Genomic DNA, 16,681 nt, shown 5'->3' with positions numbered 1-16,681 from the left:
AGGTGACTGTTGTGTTGATATTCTATACAAGTTTTAAACTGTATATATATTTTTATCTACAAATATGTTGGGTAGAACATGGGTAGTTAGTTGGTGTGTGATAAAATAAAGTGATGAGAGGTATCGATGTTTAAGATGATCTAGTCATCTAACAGAGTATAGACAACGGCCACAGACTATTTTAGATAGTCCAGTGGAATGTTAGTAGACTCGTAATCGGTACATATGTTTGAACTATATGTTCATAAAGTGTTCTTGAACTATATGTTCCTTAGGCGTTTTTGAACTATGTGTTCATCCGTTAATTCTTCTTTTTGACACTATTACGTGTCGGGGTACGGGAGCGTACGGGAGTACTTTATTATTATTTTCCCTATGCTTTTATTTTGAAGAGATTTGGAGTCTTCGTTTCTTTTGTGAAGTGATCGGACGAGCTTCATGAGTCAGTGTTTTCCTTTCCGATGCCGGATAGGGGTGAGTCTGGGGGTTCAGACCACAGCCTAGGCATTAGTTAGTGTTTTCATTTCCGATGCCGGATAGGGGTGAGTCTGGGGGTTATATACCTCACGATATTCAGACCACAACCTAGGCATTAGTTAGTGTTTCCATTGCCGGATAGGGTGCGTCTGGGGGTTATATACCTCACGATATTCAGACCACAGCCTAGGCAAAGTTCGATGCTGGATAGGGTGCGTCTGGGGGTTATATACCTCACGATATTCAGACCACAGCCTAGGCATTGATAACTACACCCTGACTTAATTGTCTTGTGGTTCTTTCTTTTACGAACAAAGGTTCGTAGTTAAACTTAGTCCATTCATTCAATATCTTTATCGATCCTTGTTTACTGCTAGAGGATTTCTGAAGCAGTTTAGTTAGTTAGTTGTTCATATCGATTCTTTAGGTTAGATCTAGTAAGATCACTGTATAAAGTTAGTATGTGGGGATCGATGTTGTTAGTTCCTGTTGAGTAAATCTTGGTGACGATGTGACGTCGTGCCGATTAGATAAATCTTGGCGACAATGTGACTTCGTGCCTATTTGACATAAATTGTTGAAGGAAAACAATGTTGTCACCCCGGTGTTTGTTTTATTTGACATAAATTGCTGAGAAAGCAATGCTGTCACCCTTTGACATAAATTGTTGAGGAAAGCAATGTTGTCACCCCTAATGAAAATCCTTAGGCTAGGTTCCTTGTGATAGTTGTTTTAGGGACGTAACGTGAGGATAACGGGAATGGGTAATTGGGGTAATTTGGTTGACTGATTGATGTTTAAACATAATAAATTTATGTATTGTGGGTTGAAAACCCTATATGCTCACCAGGCTTCCAAGCCTGACCCACTCAGATTTTTATGATTACAGGTAGTGGACCCCGAGCATAGTCGGATGATGATGATGAGTGATTTTGGATTATAGACCATTAGTTATAAATAACTGTTGTAAGGCTTATAATGTCGTGTTTATGCTTTTGATCTGTATCGGAACATGACATCCCGAGGTTTTGTTATGAAATAAAAATATATATTTCTTAAAGCAAGGTTTTGATAAATTTTTATCATGTTTGACTTTGGGAACAAATTCCGCAACACTTTTAATGAAATGATTACTCTGATTTTATTTTAAAAAGCATAAACGAAATCGGTCTTTTCTGGCCGTGAAATTGGGGATGTCACAACTACCGAGTAGCGAGTACTCGGATTCGGTAATTTATGTAGAAATATTTTTAAGGAAATTATATATGTCAAAATCATAAGTTGATTGAAATATATAACAAAATTAGATAGATGTGAATACACAAAAACCGAAAAACATATAATGGTCTCGCTTCGTGAATAATTACTGAAAGTATAAGATATATATTTAGTAATAATCATATGTATGTGTGTTAAATAATAAATCATTAAGTATGTGTATATATATATATATATATATATATATATATAACCGAGTTGACCGATTTTTATAACACCGCTCAGTTCAGTAAGAGGTCGATCGGGGAGTAGTCGAGATTTTGTAACTCGCCTCGGTAAGGGGCCGAGTAGTGAGTACTCGGAGGAGTAATCGGCCAACTCGGCGAGTTTTACAACACTGGCCTTTGGATGGGTAAACGTTTTACTATGTAAGAAATTTACAGTTCAAATCTAGGGTTGAGATATAGATGTATTTAATTCGTGTGGTGCTTATTATAATACTAGGTTATAGCCAGTGGAATCACGCTTACAAAAATAATTAACCTTTTATTGTAAAACTCTTAATTATTAATCAATTATTTTCAATAAATTATTGACTAAACATGATTTTGTAGGATTTTTCAATATAGAAATACAATTAATTATCGGCAATCATAACCGAAACTTATTCAATACACATTTAAATTTCTTATAAAAATCAGGAATCAAATAAATACTTACATAACTTATTATCAACATCAATATTTTTTTAATAAAATAAAAAATGATAAGAAAATACCAAATATCATTTTTATAAAATATTTAAAAAAAAATATAAATTATGAGAAAATGACAGGTAACACTAATAAGTATTATTTTATTAGTATAAAGATTATTAAATTCAAGTATTATTTTATTAGTATAAAGATTATTAAATTCGGACACTTCATTTGATTTGATGCAAACTTGTATCGGCTTTAGTTGCTCAAACTTCTAGCTCGTCTAGTATAAGCCTTTCAAAGGCATAACTTTTGTTCTTGCTTTGGGACAATCCTCAATTTATGATGCCAATTAAAGAATTTTTTTTACATTAGGCTTATCCTTTCAAGGATTCATCAAAGTGATAATATAGTACTCTTGGTGTTAGTTGTATTGACGATTTTCTATAAGAAAATAAATTCTTCTATTATTACATTCAAATTAATAAAACTCTAATGTATCATCCAGATACTTGAAGACAGATTGACATATGTTTATGTTTGGACACTAGAAACATTTACACAGAGTTTAAAATGTTATTTGTTTGCTACAAAATTTGAAGACGATTGAAGTATTGTGTTAGAGTTGATAAAAATTTCGAAATATATTTTGTTGTGAAAAAATAAAAAGTTCATTAAAATATACATTAATATGAAAGACTTAATAAAATTTTACATTTTGATAATGAGCTCATGAGCTCATTGCAAAATTCATTGTAGCCTTGGTGAAAACTTAAAATAATGGCCACTTTATATGGGCATATCCATTTCGGTATGTTTGTGATTTTCTTAAAAAATATCTTTAGCCTCTCAAAACATTTTAGAAGTGGCTTTGTTCCATAAAAAAAGGTTATTGTCTCATTATTTATAATTTCCTAGAAATTGCCATTTTTGCTCTTAATAGTTGCTGATCTCAAAGCACCCACCACCCACAAAATACTTTTTACAAATTTGCCATAACTTGTTTAGTTAAATATTTTTAAATCAAGTTATAAAATTAAATGTATTATTAACCAGATTTTTATTTAAATTATGTGACAAATTATCTACAAATAAATAAATAAAAAATTATGATATTAATCTGATTTTTGTAATTTGTCGGAGTGGTTGAATATCCCTCATGTTGTAACCGTCTTTCTTGTTTGTTCGAGTTTCTAAGTTTTTTGTTGATAATAAGAATTGTTGCTGTTTAAAAATAAATAAATAAAGCATAATAAAATATAATATAATCGTAAATTAGATATTTTCAATCAGTAGAATAATTTAAAATTATTATAATTATTATAGAAATTTTAAAAAGGAAAAATGACTTAAAAAGGTAACGAAGTTTCAAAAATGTACATAAAAGACCATTGTTTTTTTTTAGTACACAAAATACCATTTTACCGGCTATTGTAGGTTACCCGGTTTCCAAGTGTTCAAAAAATATCATTGTTGCTTTTTTAGTACAAAAAATATCATTAATGTTACTATTTGTACACAGAATACCAACGAAGTACACATGTGTTCAACTAAAACATTGTGGTAACTAGGTACTTCAGGTAAATGAGAAAATGACTTAAAAGTGTAACGAAGTTGCAAAATGTTTAAAAAATATCACACTTTTTGTTAACTGTGTTGTTGTCAGATTATATAGAACACAATTACCGGGGATCATGAACCGTCATATTAGTTCGCAACAATTATGCAAATCTCTTTCATTCCTTCACTCGATCATTCTTGTGGTAACAAGAGAAGTAAGTGGGTAATAACATTAGTTAAACATTCTTGCTTCCCGATCACATTATATGACGCAAACCTAAAAGATATATACGTTATATAGATGCACATACTATACATCATGATTAGTCGTTCATTAGTGTTGCGGCACAAGAGAGACACAAAGGAGAAACGAGTGTGACGTTATGTCATGAGAATTCATAAATATGGATTTAGATACAAACTGATTGAGTGATAGGATGAAAGATAGTACACAACTGGTGTGAACTGGTACGACGGTGACTAATCTCCGATGACTATGTTCTATATAATCTGGTGACAACGAAATTAACAAAAGGTGCTCGGAAAAAACAACAATGGTTTTTTTTTTTTTTTGAGCATTTTGAAAATTTCAATGGTATTTTTTATACTAAAAAAATAATGGTATTTTTTGAACAAATTTGAAACTTTGTTACCTTTTTAAGACATTTTTCTGTTACCTGCAGTAACAGGTTACCCACAAGACTTTATTTGAACACATGTATACTTCATTGGTATTTTGTGTATAAAAAATATACTTTAATGATATTTTGTGTACTAAAAAAAAACAATGGTCTTTTTTGTATATTTTTGAAACTTCATTACCTTTTTAAGTCATTTTCCCTTTTAAAAATCACGTTTCATTTTTTTTTGGTGTGTGTTATTAGTTCACCGGTTCTTTTAAATTGATATAAAAACATAACTGTGTGCTTTGAACTTAACATTTCTGAGTTATAGAAATTTATTGTATCTGAAAACATTTAACTAGGAAAAAATGATTTTTATTCCATAATACAACCTTTTTGTTTGTAAAAAAGCATAGGAGTTGAAACTCAATAATAGTCAAACAGGACAAAAGAGAAAGTTAGGAGTGTGTGCTGAAAAGTTGTTATTACTAGTAACAAATATATATTATTGTTCCATGATTTAATATTCAAATTCAAGTGGTATATAATGTGATACATAACTTTAATGGCCTTGTCTCCAACATGGGGTTACAAAAACAATTAAATTCCATGTGCTTTACCAATACATATAAAAAATCAAATGTGGCAAATCACTTGTAAAAGTAATATTGGTGTATATACATATGTGATGTAGATTAACATTTATTATAGTTCAATATAACATATGTTCATCTAAATGAACTATTAATTTTCTCAGATACTAGAATGTCTTGGTATTGTAAGGACAATAACCTTATTTAGATGTCGATATTGATTATAAAATAGTAGACTTATTAAATCATGTGTACTATTAATCTAAATGAACTATTAATTTTCATCTAAATGAACTATTAATCATATGTTATGTTCATCTAAATCATGTGTACTATTAATCGTATGTTATGTTCATCTAAATAAACTATTAATCTAAATGAACTACTAATTTTCTCAGATACTAGAATGTTTTGGTATTGTAAGGGAATGTTAATTGTTTAGATTTTAAAGTGTAACCTATTTTGGCTTTGTTCATTTTGACTTATTAAATCATGATTTGTGAAGATTGAAAATCATCACGGTGTTATGTTTTCCCCCACAAAGTTATTATGTAAATTCTTTTTAAAAGCAAAATTTTATAAAAACCTAATTAGAAGTTAGAAATAAACTTGTACTCCTTTTGTACCAAAATTATTGTCTACGTTTGACTTTTTAATTTTTTTTTGTTCAACTTTGATTTTAAATAATTTACTTTTTGTTATATATTTTTTATGCAAGATATATGAATGAATTGTTTTTTAAATGTATTTTCATTGTTATAAGTTTCATCAAAAATTATATAACACAAAAAAAAGTTACTTATGGTCAAAATTGACATAGAAAAACTTTAAAAGTTAAACATGAACAATAATTTTAGGATGGAAGGAATATATAATAAAAGTAGCCAAGACAAAGTTTTTTTTTTAACAAACAAACCCAATTAATAAATATCTCAAAACTTTTAATAACAATTCCAAAATAAGATAGAGCTACAATCTTATATAAAAGAACGGGAGGAACCAAAGGTTTTTTGAGAGACCAGGGCCACTATTCCATTTAAACTTATAAGTTTAAAAATAAATGTTATATATATATATATATATATATATATATATATATATATATATATATATATATATATATATATATATATATACTAGCCGTCTATCCGCGCAAAGTGGCGGACGACGAATAATTTGATCTCTTTAGAGTTAAAACCATTTTGCGTTCACTTAGAGAAATGAATATTAAATGACATCTATTTTTTAAGAGCATTACCATACCATATTAAGGGGGTGTTTGGCTAAGCTTTTTTAAAACAACTTATTAGGTTTCACATCACTATAAGTTAAAAAAGTGTTTGGATTAAAATAACTTATTTCGGTGGGGAACCTCTAATACGTCATTTTTTTCATAAGTTACCCTACACTTACTTATTAACTTATAAGCTAATAAACTAATAAACAATAAGTTTTTTTGCCAACACCCCTTAAATGATTATTCCTTCCATTTATAGATACCCAAACCACTTGTACTGTTTATCGTCCTATTTTTTTTTTTTTCGTTTTTCTTAATTCCTTTATTAATTTAGTGTCCTACTAAGTAAAATGCTAAAATATATAAACAATAGTTTATAAAAATAAACCTTTAGAATATCAGGTGTTGTGATTCAAAAGTCGATAAATAGGCCTTTGAGAAGGCCAAAATACTCAGGTGTCAACTTGTTCATTGTGATTTTAAACCAAGTTTGGTCACAAATTAAAACATTTTCAACGATGGTATGTAATTCAAGGATTCATATTGATTTAGGTTCTCGAAACCTTAAAATATTGAACAAAATCTATATAGAACCTTATAACAAGGACAATAATCACCGTAATCAGGAAGTCCATGTGATGAAACTTGATATTATAAGGACCAATGATGAAAAAGGTTTCATTTTTAGACTAAACAATATGAAAAATATACAAACTACCTTAATCATGTCAAATCTTGTGTTTAACCGTTCTTTATTGCAAAAGTAAGATGTCAAAATATACAAACTAATGATAATACAATGCTCTAACTGGCCCTCTTGGTTGAGTTCTTTGAACCTGCAAAGCCAACACATTAAAGAAACATAGTAAAAACTTTTTTAGGAACAAACCTGATATAATAAAGCCTTCACCCAATATATTTATAAGATAAAAATACAAAAAGTTAAAAATGATGAAATCAATTACAAGCAAGGATTAAAATAAAAACCTGTTAAAAAAGAGTCATCTGCAGGAGGGATATTTGAATCAACATGTATTTTCTGATGGTTTCAAATTTTGAATTATCCGAAATTCAGGGAAAGAGATAGAATTTGTTGAGAAATATAAGGATTCAAAACACATGTTAAAATTTAATATTATTTTATTGATGACTACTTGTACTATTAGCTTAATGATTTGAACGTCTTAAAAAAATAATATTATTATATTCAATATATTTTTAGAAATAGTGAGATTTCTTTTATAATATATATATATATATATATATATATATATATATATATATATATATATATATATATATATATATATCGCCAAGGGATATAACAATCAGACTATAACTAACTATAACTTACATAGTGCAGTGCCTCACCTTTACGCCTAGTTCCCGAGTTTAACAAAAGAAAAGAAAATAAGATAAAAGAAAGTCAGAAGAGAAAATAAGAGAAATTGAAGGAAAACAAAATTTTCTTTTGTGTTCCGGAGTTGAAGAGAAGTGGAAAAAAAATTAATCATTTTGTTCTTTCTTTCCAAATCATCCCAAATTGGAAGGAAGTTAGGAGGGAAAAAGATCATTTCATTTCTATCAACTTCCTTCCTTTAATTGAACTCAGGAACACCAATTTCTTTTATTTTATTCTTATTTCCACCAATTTCCTTTCTTTTCTCTCCTTAACTTGAACTCGGGAACGAGGTGTTAGAGGTTGAGGTCTCATGTTCTATTCTTGTCATTTGTGTTTTTTCCAAGGCTTTGATTTTAATTTCAGTTTTGTAAATAATGCATCTCATCCCACATCGGTAGTGGGATGGAAATTTCGCCCGACTTATCCCTTTTATAAACAGACAAGTAGCTTCTTTCTTTTTTATTCAAACGCATGAGTTGTCCCACATTGTTTGCGGTATGAAACACTTGCCTACCTTATCTTTCTCTATAAGGGTTTTTATGTTCTTAAAGAATTGCTAAGTCCCAACCTAAACTTTGGTTAAATGGTGATTTTGTGGCTAAGTTTAAAGTTTACGGGTTTAAAACTTATCATCCCGAAACCGAACCCGAGAAAATTGAGACCGAAGCTTGTCGATTTGATGCCACTACTGCTGTAAATTTTTGAAACCAAAGCTTGTCGATTTGATGCCACTGCTGTAAATTTTTGCGTCCACCATGCTTAAATTAAGTATAGACATTCCTAACCCATTTTAAAAGCTAAAAGATCACTTGAGAAGTTTATCTTTTGAGTCTCTTACTTGTCTTCTTCTCCGCCTATCCCTAACCAATTTCAATCAGCAAAATATCACTTAATATGGTTCCAACTTATTATACGTTTTAACTCAATATATTTCAAAGTTAAGAATAAGTAGTCTGTAAAACGTCGAAAAAAAATAAAAATTCAAAGTTACTATTATTTTAAAGGGAAAATGACTTAGGAAGGTAATGAATTTTTTTTGTTCGCATTTAGACATTTTTTTCGTACATGATTAACCACTAAACTTGTTAAATATGTTCAAATGTTATCATTGGCTATCTTAGATGTTGATAATAACATTTGAACACATTTTGCAAATTTGATGACCAGTTGTATTAAAAAATTGTTTAAATGTAAACAAAATGAAAAATCATTATCCTCCTAACTTATTTTCCTTATTTTAAAATGTGGGTTTTACACATTCAGAGTCATATTCTATCTAAATAAGATTAAGCACCAACAACAAGAACTTAAAGAATTGAAAGAATTTTGTACCTTATTTTAAAATGCGGGTTTTACAAATTCCAATCATATTCTATCTAATTAAACACCAACAACAAGAACTTAAAGAATTAAAAGAATTAAAAGAATTCGGTATATATAATTTCTAAATATTAAAATATCATATATTTTTTTATCTATTTTTTCTAAATATCATACTTACTCTTTGTAAACTTTAAAAAAACTATTTTCACACTAAACTTTTGTAGATATTTTTTAATATTTCATAATTATTTTTTATATTTTAAAGTCGTTATAAGTATAAAAAATAAATAAATAAGGCCATATTTTCCGTTGTCCTTGTTTGACCTTATGCTGTCACTGTGTTTAATCAGATCATATTACTTGCAGGTATTAAAACAAACCACCACATGTGACGATGATGGTGTTAGCTCGAGCTTCCAAAGCCACGTGGGAAGGTACCTAAAGAAATAAGTGTCTTTGCCTTGACACTAACCATCACGGGCATCGCCAAACAACTCTATGTCTACACCGACAACCAGTTCCCTCATCCTCCTTGGCTCCTTGCACCCTTTGTGGCTATTCTCTCTAGCTGTGTTGATTTCCCATTGCATGCTCTTTCTTTTGGAGCTTCAATTCATGTTCTAGTATGCAAATTCGGTTTTCATAAGGATAATTAACGTAAAGGTGAGTACATCTATTATTGATACATACTATAAATGCAACCGGGTAGATACTGCTTCCTTGTGTTTTGAGAAGATGGGTGTTAAGAATAAAGTCACCTGGAATACTCTCTGGTTGGTGGGTTGATGAGAAATGGAGAAATTACTAGAGCAGTCCATATGTTCGATGAAATGCCTGATAGAGATTTTTATCTAATATACCTTAATGTAATTGATGGGTTTGTAAAGAGAGTTCATTAGGAACATGCATTTTCAGGATCACTTGGACCTAATCACGTCACCTATTCACCATTGTTGTTGCACTCTCCGCTTGTGCAAATTTAGGATCACTTGGATTAGGCTTATGGATTCATGAACTTGTTTTGAAAAGGAAAATAATTTATAAGCGACAACTTTGGATAGATAATCCATATAACAAACATGTACTCAAGATTTGGTTGCACCAAATTCTCCCTTCAAGTATTTCACAGATGAAGTGACCTTCACTCGAGCTCTTACTGTCATACTGTGTGTTGTCATGAAAGCTTAAAACTTTTTGACTTCATGATACAAGATCTATAGAATAACCCCAAGAGAATTAAGCATTATAGATGTTTAGTTATTTATAGCTTTTAATTTATTAAATTGATTACAATAATAATTTGGATAAAATTATATGATATTTTGAATATTTATAAAAGATTAAAAGGTATAGATGATATTTAAATTTAGATTTAGGGGGTGTTTGACTTAGCTTTTGAGAAGCCAAAAGATCTTTTAGAAAAAGATAGAAGCCAAAAGATGTTTGGCAAAACAATTTTAAAACCTACTTTTGGATCTTTGATAGAAGGAAAATCAACTTTTTGGAAAAGTCAGGAAAACCTGACTTTTTGCAACTTTTCCAAAAAAGACTTTTGGCCCTTAAAAAGCTAAGCCAAACACCCCCTTATGATATAATAGTCCGTTGATATAAACAAAGATTTAAAATGATTATAAAATGCTTAAAATTTTTTAAAATGAGGATTTTGGGCAATATGATATTTTGCAAGTTTATAAAAGACAAATATAATATTTAGAAATTAGACATACAAATATAATATTTTGATGTTTAAGAAGAATATATATAAAATTCTCCCTAAAAATTAATGAACGAGGTTGTGTTATGATTGTATCAAGAACACGGGATATGTGCCCTTGAAATGCAGATAGAAAACTATAATCGGTTAAAAAAACATAAATCAATACAATGAGGCAGTAAAAATATTAGCCAAAGTTAATAACAAGTTTGCCATTATGAATGGATTTCTCAACTAGTCCCTTATTACATGATAACGCCATAAGTAGTAATTACCAATATGTTTGAGTATTATGTGCACCAAATGTCCCCATGTACAAATAAGGTTTTGGAGGCTAGGAAATGAAAAATAAAGATATAATTAATTAATCTGTAAGTGAGGAACCCACTAACTTTGATGGAGAAGACAAATAAGGTTTTGGAGGAATTTCCAATGATTCCAAGTCCCCTTCTAACATTTCTAACGCTTTTGTGATTGTTGGTCGGTTCAAGGGATTTGTTTGTATGCACCACAAGCCCACGATAATCATTTTTCTTGCCATCTCGTTTTCTTTATCGTTCATATTGCTACGTAGCCCAAGTTCTTCATCTAATTCGACCTTTTTATATATCCAATGAGGAAAGTATATTTCACTTGTATGATTATCTCGAACCTCAATATTTTTCCTCCCTCCAACCATTTCCAAAATCATCATCCCATAACTATAAACATCTGATTTATGGGATACCTGCCCGAAATTTCTAGAATATACTTCAGGAGCGATATATCCTGGTGTTCCTCTCATACGTGACATGGATATCATGCTTCTTTGCTCGGGGAATAGCTTGGCAAGGCCAAAGTCAGATATCTTGGGAGAAAAATCTTGATCCAAAAGAATGTTATGGGGCTTTATGTCAAAATGCAAGATCCGCGTGTTACAACCAATATGCAAGTATTCTAAGCCTCGTGCAATCCCAATAGCTATCTCATGCAACTTTTCCCACCCAAGTTGGTTATTACTCGAAGAAGCTTGGTCATATATGAACTTCTCAAGTGATCCATTAGGCATGAACTCATAAATCAATGCCTTTTTATTGCCCTCGAAGCAAAATCCCACAAGGCTTACGATATTTACATGGGAAGTTTTACCAACACTTGCTACTTCATTTATAAAATCTTCATTGTTACCTTTCAATTTATTTAAAATCTTCACAGCAACTAAGTTTCCATTACTTAGCACTCCTCTATACACAAAACCAAAGCCACCTTGTCCAAGTTTGACTTGGAAGGAGCTTGTCATTTTCTTTACTTGCAAATACGAGTACCTTTTGGCAAGGAATTCATGATTTTTTAGAAAATTTTCCACATTACTAGAATTCTTTGTCTTTCTTCTTTGTTTAAGTTTCCAAAAGAAACATAAGATTATAACAACCAATATTATCACAAATCCTACACAAAGAGCTGTATCAAACGATGAATGGTAAGTATTAAATTATTTATTGCTAAGATTAAAAAGGTTAGTGGAGTGAACAAAAAGTTGTGTATAATGAATTACCTGTGACAAGAATTACTTGTTTTTTGTTTGTGATTCCTTGTTTTTTGCTTGTATCTCCTATATGCATAAGAAGCGAGTCAACTATCATATTATTGCAAAATTTAGAGTAAATTACACTAACCGTCTATTGTGCAAGTGTCAAAAGGTATATTCGGTCTTTATTTTCAAAAAATAACTTGAATTGTCCCTGGTATGTTTAAAACTTGCACGCTTCATCCCTAAAAGAAGATTTTCTTGCAGTTTTAGTATGTTCCAGATTTAAAATTACCATAATGCCCTTGTGTGTTTATTTTTTAGTTAATCGAATAATATTTATTATTATTTATAATTTTAAAAAGAAAATAGATCCCACTCCCACTCCCACCACCCTCACCCTTTACCCTTTACCCTCACCTCACTCACCCACCCCACTCCACCTCACCACACCACACCCATCCGTTATCCTCCTTTCCCTATATGCTTTCTCCACCTTTCTCTGTTCCTGCTCCGATTCACCTCCCACCTTTGGTTCCAAAATTCAAAATCAAAGATCTAAAACCCATAACCCACACATAGGCGGATCTAATATGTATCACGGGGTAGCCCGAGATACCCCTCAAAAAAATTTTAGTAGTGTAATTTTTTTCGGAATTTTTTTTCTTATTAGGAATGTCCCTTTACTTTGATCCTGGATCTGCCACTACCAATATAGTTCTAGAAATCCAAAATTGTTTTAGAATTAAGAGGATGTTTGAAATTACTTTTCAAACTGACTTTTTTTTTTTTTTGGACTTTTGGCTTTTCTGAAAAGCCAAAAAGTTTAAAAAGGTATTTGACAATTTCAAAAGTCATTTTAGATTTACTTTTTGACAAGAAGAAAATGAGTTGTTTTAAATCGATGACTTTTGGCCTTTTGGTTTTGCTCTCTCAAAAGTTAATCCAAACACATTTAAAAAACCATTTTTGGAAAAAAAACCCTATAAATCCAAAAGTCTTTAAAAGGACTTTTTAGGTTAAAAAACAATCCCAAACACCCCTAAAATCAAACTCAAAATCAACTTGAAATACAAATAGTTCCAGAAAATAAAAATGGCGGTGGATCTTTTTGAAAACCTGCAAAATCAGAAATCACCCATATATCTCTGTCTATTTTGCCATTCTCTCAGTATTGCACCAACACGGTTTTGGTTTCCAAATTAGAGCTTTTTGAAACCTAAAAAGTAGTTTGATGATGGAGAAAAAACCAGAAAGAAGCTGACTATCGAGAAAACACAAGCAAAACCTGAACACATCTGATTCCCGTCAGTGTACAACCCCCACTGGTCAATTTCTTCAAACCAATTCCTTAATCTTGTTGTTCAAGCTCTTGTATCTGATCAATTTCAAGATTTAGGGTTCTTAGCATAGATTTAGGGAAAAAGGTTGGGGTAAAGGTAGATTTATCTCCCGATCTATAATACATGAGAAGAGACGAGGATGTTTTCTTCATGATCGGTAAGTTGTAAGAAAAATGGGCTAGGGAGAAGGGAATTGAAGGTGGGACGATGAAGGATAAGGTATAAAAGGGGGTAGGGTCCACTTCTATTGTTTTAATAAAAAAATTAGAAATATTAATAGATAAATTATAACAAATAAAAAATAAATGAAAAAAGAAATCAATAACGGAAATAAAGTCATTTCATGTTGGCATGGATGAAAATAGGGACGGAACGGTCTTTTGACATTGAAAGATGGACGATACATGTAACTTACTCTAAATTTTACATATGAATAGTTGTTGGTAAATATTAATAATCATTCTAATTTATTTTTCTTGAACCTTCGGGGTTTCAATCATGATACACTTAAAATATTACTAGTGTTCAATGCTTAGCCTTCCACATGGACACTATTCACTAGACATGGTAACATGTAGTACCTTCCATCGTGCATGATTTTGAGTAAAGACCAAAGATCCACCCATCATGTTAAAAATTTAGGTTTGTTAAAATGGGGTTAGTGGAGGGTGTAGAGTTCATAAGTTATTTAACAAAAGAGTGCCACATTTTTTAAAGTGTATAAATTATCAAAGGGTTTCTAGTTTAGCAGTATCAAATGTGTTAGAAATTTGGGGTATAGAAATGCTTGGAAATTCTGAAAATCATGTTGAACATTTTCAGATTAAAGTATTTGGGTGGTACTTTCAATCTTCTTTAATCAGATAAGACTCAAAGAGACAAGAATAGAGAATGTTTTGATGATGTTTCGTATGTACCAGAAAAATGAGACCAAAAACGGATTTTAAGATCACTGTCTGAAAACTGTCATATGATAGTTTCAAACTGTCACAAACCACAAAAACGATCATAAAAAACGGGTATTTGGCTAAAAGTCAAAACTGGGCAAATTCTCAAAAAGCCGGATTTCTGATGCATTTTTTATATAGTAACATAACCTATATAAAAAAATAGCTCGACCCCAGCTAGGGGCTCTGCCCCTTGGGCCCTGCTCCCAGGGGCGCTGCCTCTGGACCCCCTTTAGTTCAGGGGCAAAGCCCATAAATGACAGTGTACTTTGAAACTTAATTCAACTTAAACAAGTGTGTACTCTACACCTTTGGTACTTGTTTAATATTTATTAAGTCAGTTTTGGTCAACAAACTAACCCCATTACACTTAAATAACATTATGATAACAAATCACCAACAAGATGTTGCCCTCCATCTTAAGATTGAGGGTTCATGTCCTGTCTAGAACATAAATAATTTAAAAGAGTAGTTTAGGAGTACATTAAATTTATCATTCCAAAAAAATATCACATTTTATGACTAGTAATAAATGGATGTTTCAAGTGTATCTTATAATTTCATAAAAAGGGACCAAAATAAAAATAATAGTAAATGGATGTTTCAAGTGTATTTTATAATTTCAAAAAAAAAAAGAGCAAAAAAGAAATAGAAACAGGTGGCCCTATACAGAAACAATGATACATAAAAGTAAATAAAACCTTAAGAATTCATTAAGTGATTATTTATTTAGTTGTGTTAATTAATATATGTGTTAGTCAAGTGTTTAAAAAATAATATATGCATGAGTGCATGACATAAGCTACTAGTCATTTTGCAAAGGAAAAGACTTTACACTTACCAACTGGGCACGTATCCTTAACGTCGATCGAACTCGGGCAGAGACACCGGAACTGGGAATCAATCCATCCACACCTTCCTCCACTCTGCTCACACTGGTTACAACCTGGTGCAGACCAGCTCATCGTAAATCCCCTCTTCATTACCTCTGTATAATTTCCACCAACCACCACCTGATCACCGGGCACTTCCACCGGCGCCACAACAACGCTATTACAAAATTCCTTTGCCATTTCCAAATGTTCATCATCACCAAGCATTACCAACATAACATCTGGATCACAAGACCCAATCCTATACTCTGTCATATTATTTGGCACTTCCTTTGAACATTCCGTAAGAAAAATAAGCTCCGAAGTTAAACCGGCAGGAAACACCCCTACCAGCTGGCTATCAGAACCAAGTGTTATGTTTCTGATATCCAAGGGGCACGTGCTGGTTGGGGCATGAACCAACCGCATAGATTTTTGTTGGAAGTCAATATCGTTAACTGAGTAGTTAGTTCCAGATATGTTAAGAACTGATGGGAGGCCATTGAAGTTGCATTGGAGCTCGAAACCCGGGTACCCACAATACGATCTTTGTAAACCTCCAACGAAAAATGGATAGCTTATGTTTATATCGTTACCACAGTGTTGCGGGGCACAATCTTCATAGAGGGAACCCGAAAGAGACCCTATAAAAAGAACCAAAAAGATGTACAATAGACGTATGCGGTATTTCATTTGAGACATTAATTGAGGAAAATAATAAACATGGTAGATTATGAGGGAGATAATTGAAGAGATTTAGTGTGGCTGAACATGATATGTTTGACTTTGCGTCTACTTTTCCAATGTTGGAATGATTGAAATACTATAGTGTAAGGCAGTCGGAAAAGTCGTTTCATTTTAGTGCTAATTAGACTTGACTAGCTGAGAAATACCAACGAAATCGCAGATATCACATAATAGTCTTAAGTTTGAAAATGTTTGAGAAATTTTTGTGATCTTTTAACTCGAGACAAGCTGGTGAATCCGGACGCTTTGAACTCAGCGTGACGAACCAAAGTTGAAACTAAGGACGTATAGAGTTCAATGGATTGACACATCATCTTTCTATAATCCATACAACTCTATTATTTTTTCTTTACAATGCATTCAACTCTACAAAGTTCAATAGAATGTTATAAAATGTAATTTATAGTAAATATTTAAAAA

General features: G+C 31.3%; 1 protein-coding gene across 1 annotated transcript; it reads right to left on the bottom strand.

Moving 5' to 3' along the window:
- Nucleotides 1–11,037: 11,037 nt before the first annotated feature.
- On the bottom strand, nucleotides 11,038–16,193 carry LOC145092726 (LEAF RUST 10 DISEASE-RESISTANCE LOCUS RECEPTOR-LIKE PROTEIN KINASE-like 2.4). Its single transcript, XM_079030706.1, has 2 exons — nucleotides 15,484–16,193; nucleotides 11,038–12,436 (listed from the first exon to the last, which is right to left on the bottom strand). Exon 2 carries the CDS (start codon nucleotides 12,122–12,124, stop codon nucleotides 11,210–11,212), a length of 915 nt encoding a protein of 304 aa, XP_078886832.1. The 5' UTR covers nucleotides 12,125–12,436; nucleotides 15,484–16,193; the 3' UTR covers nucleotides 11,038–11,209.
- Between the last annotated feature and the right edge of the window lie 488 nt (nucleotides 16,194–16,681).

The sequence above is a fragment of the Lactuca serriola genome, chromosome 3 (assembly GCF_051521515.1).
Source record: "Lactuca serriola cultivar US96UC23 chromosome 3, Lser_US96UC23_V15, whole genome shotgun sequence".
Classification (NCBI taxonomy): domain Eukaryota; kingdom Viridiplantae; phylum Streptophyta; class Magnoliopsida; order Asterales; family Asteraceae; genus Lactuca; species Lactuca serriola.
The sequence above is the reverse complement of the archived record's forward strand: the minus strand, read 5'-3'. Positions and strand labels throughout refer to the sequence as shown.

Excerpts from the sequence above, each read along its gene's own strand:
- LOC145092726 (XM_079030706.1), bottom strand. The coding sequence starts at position 12,124 with ATGACAAGCTCCTTCCAAGTCAAACTTGGACAAGGTGGCTTTGGTTTT.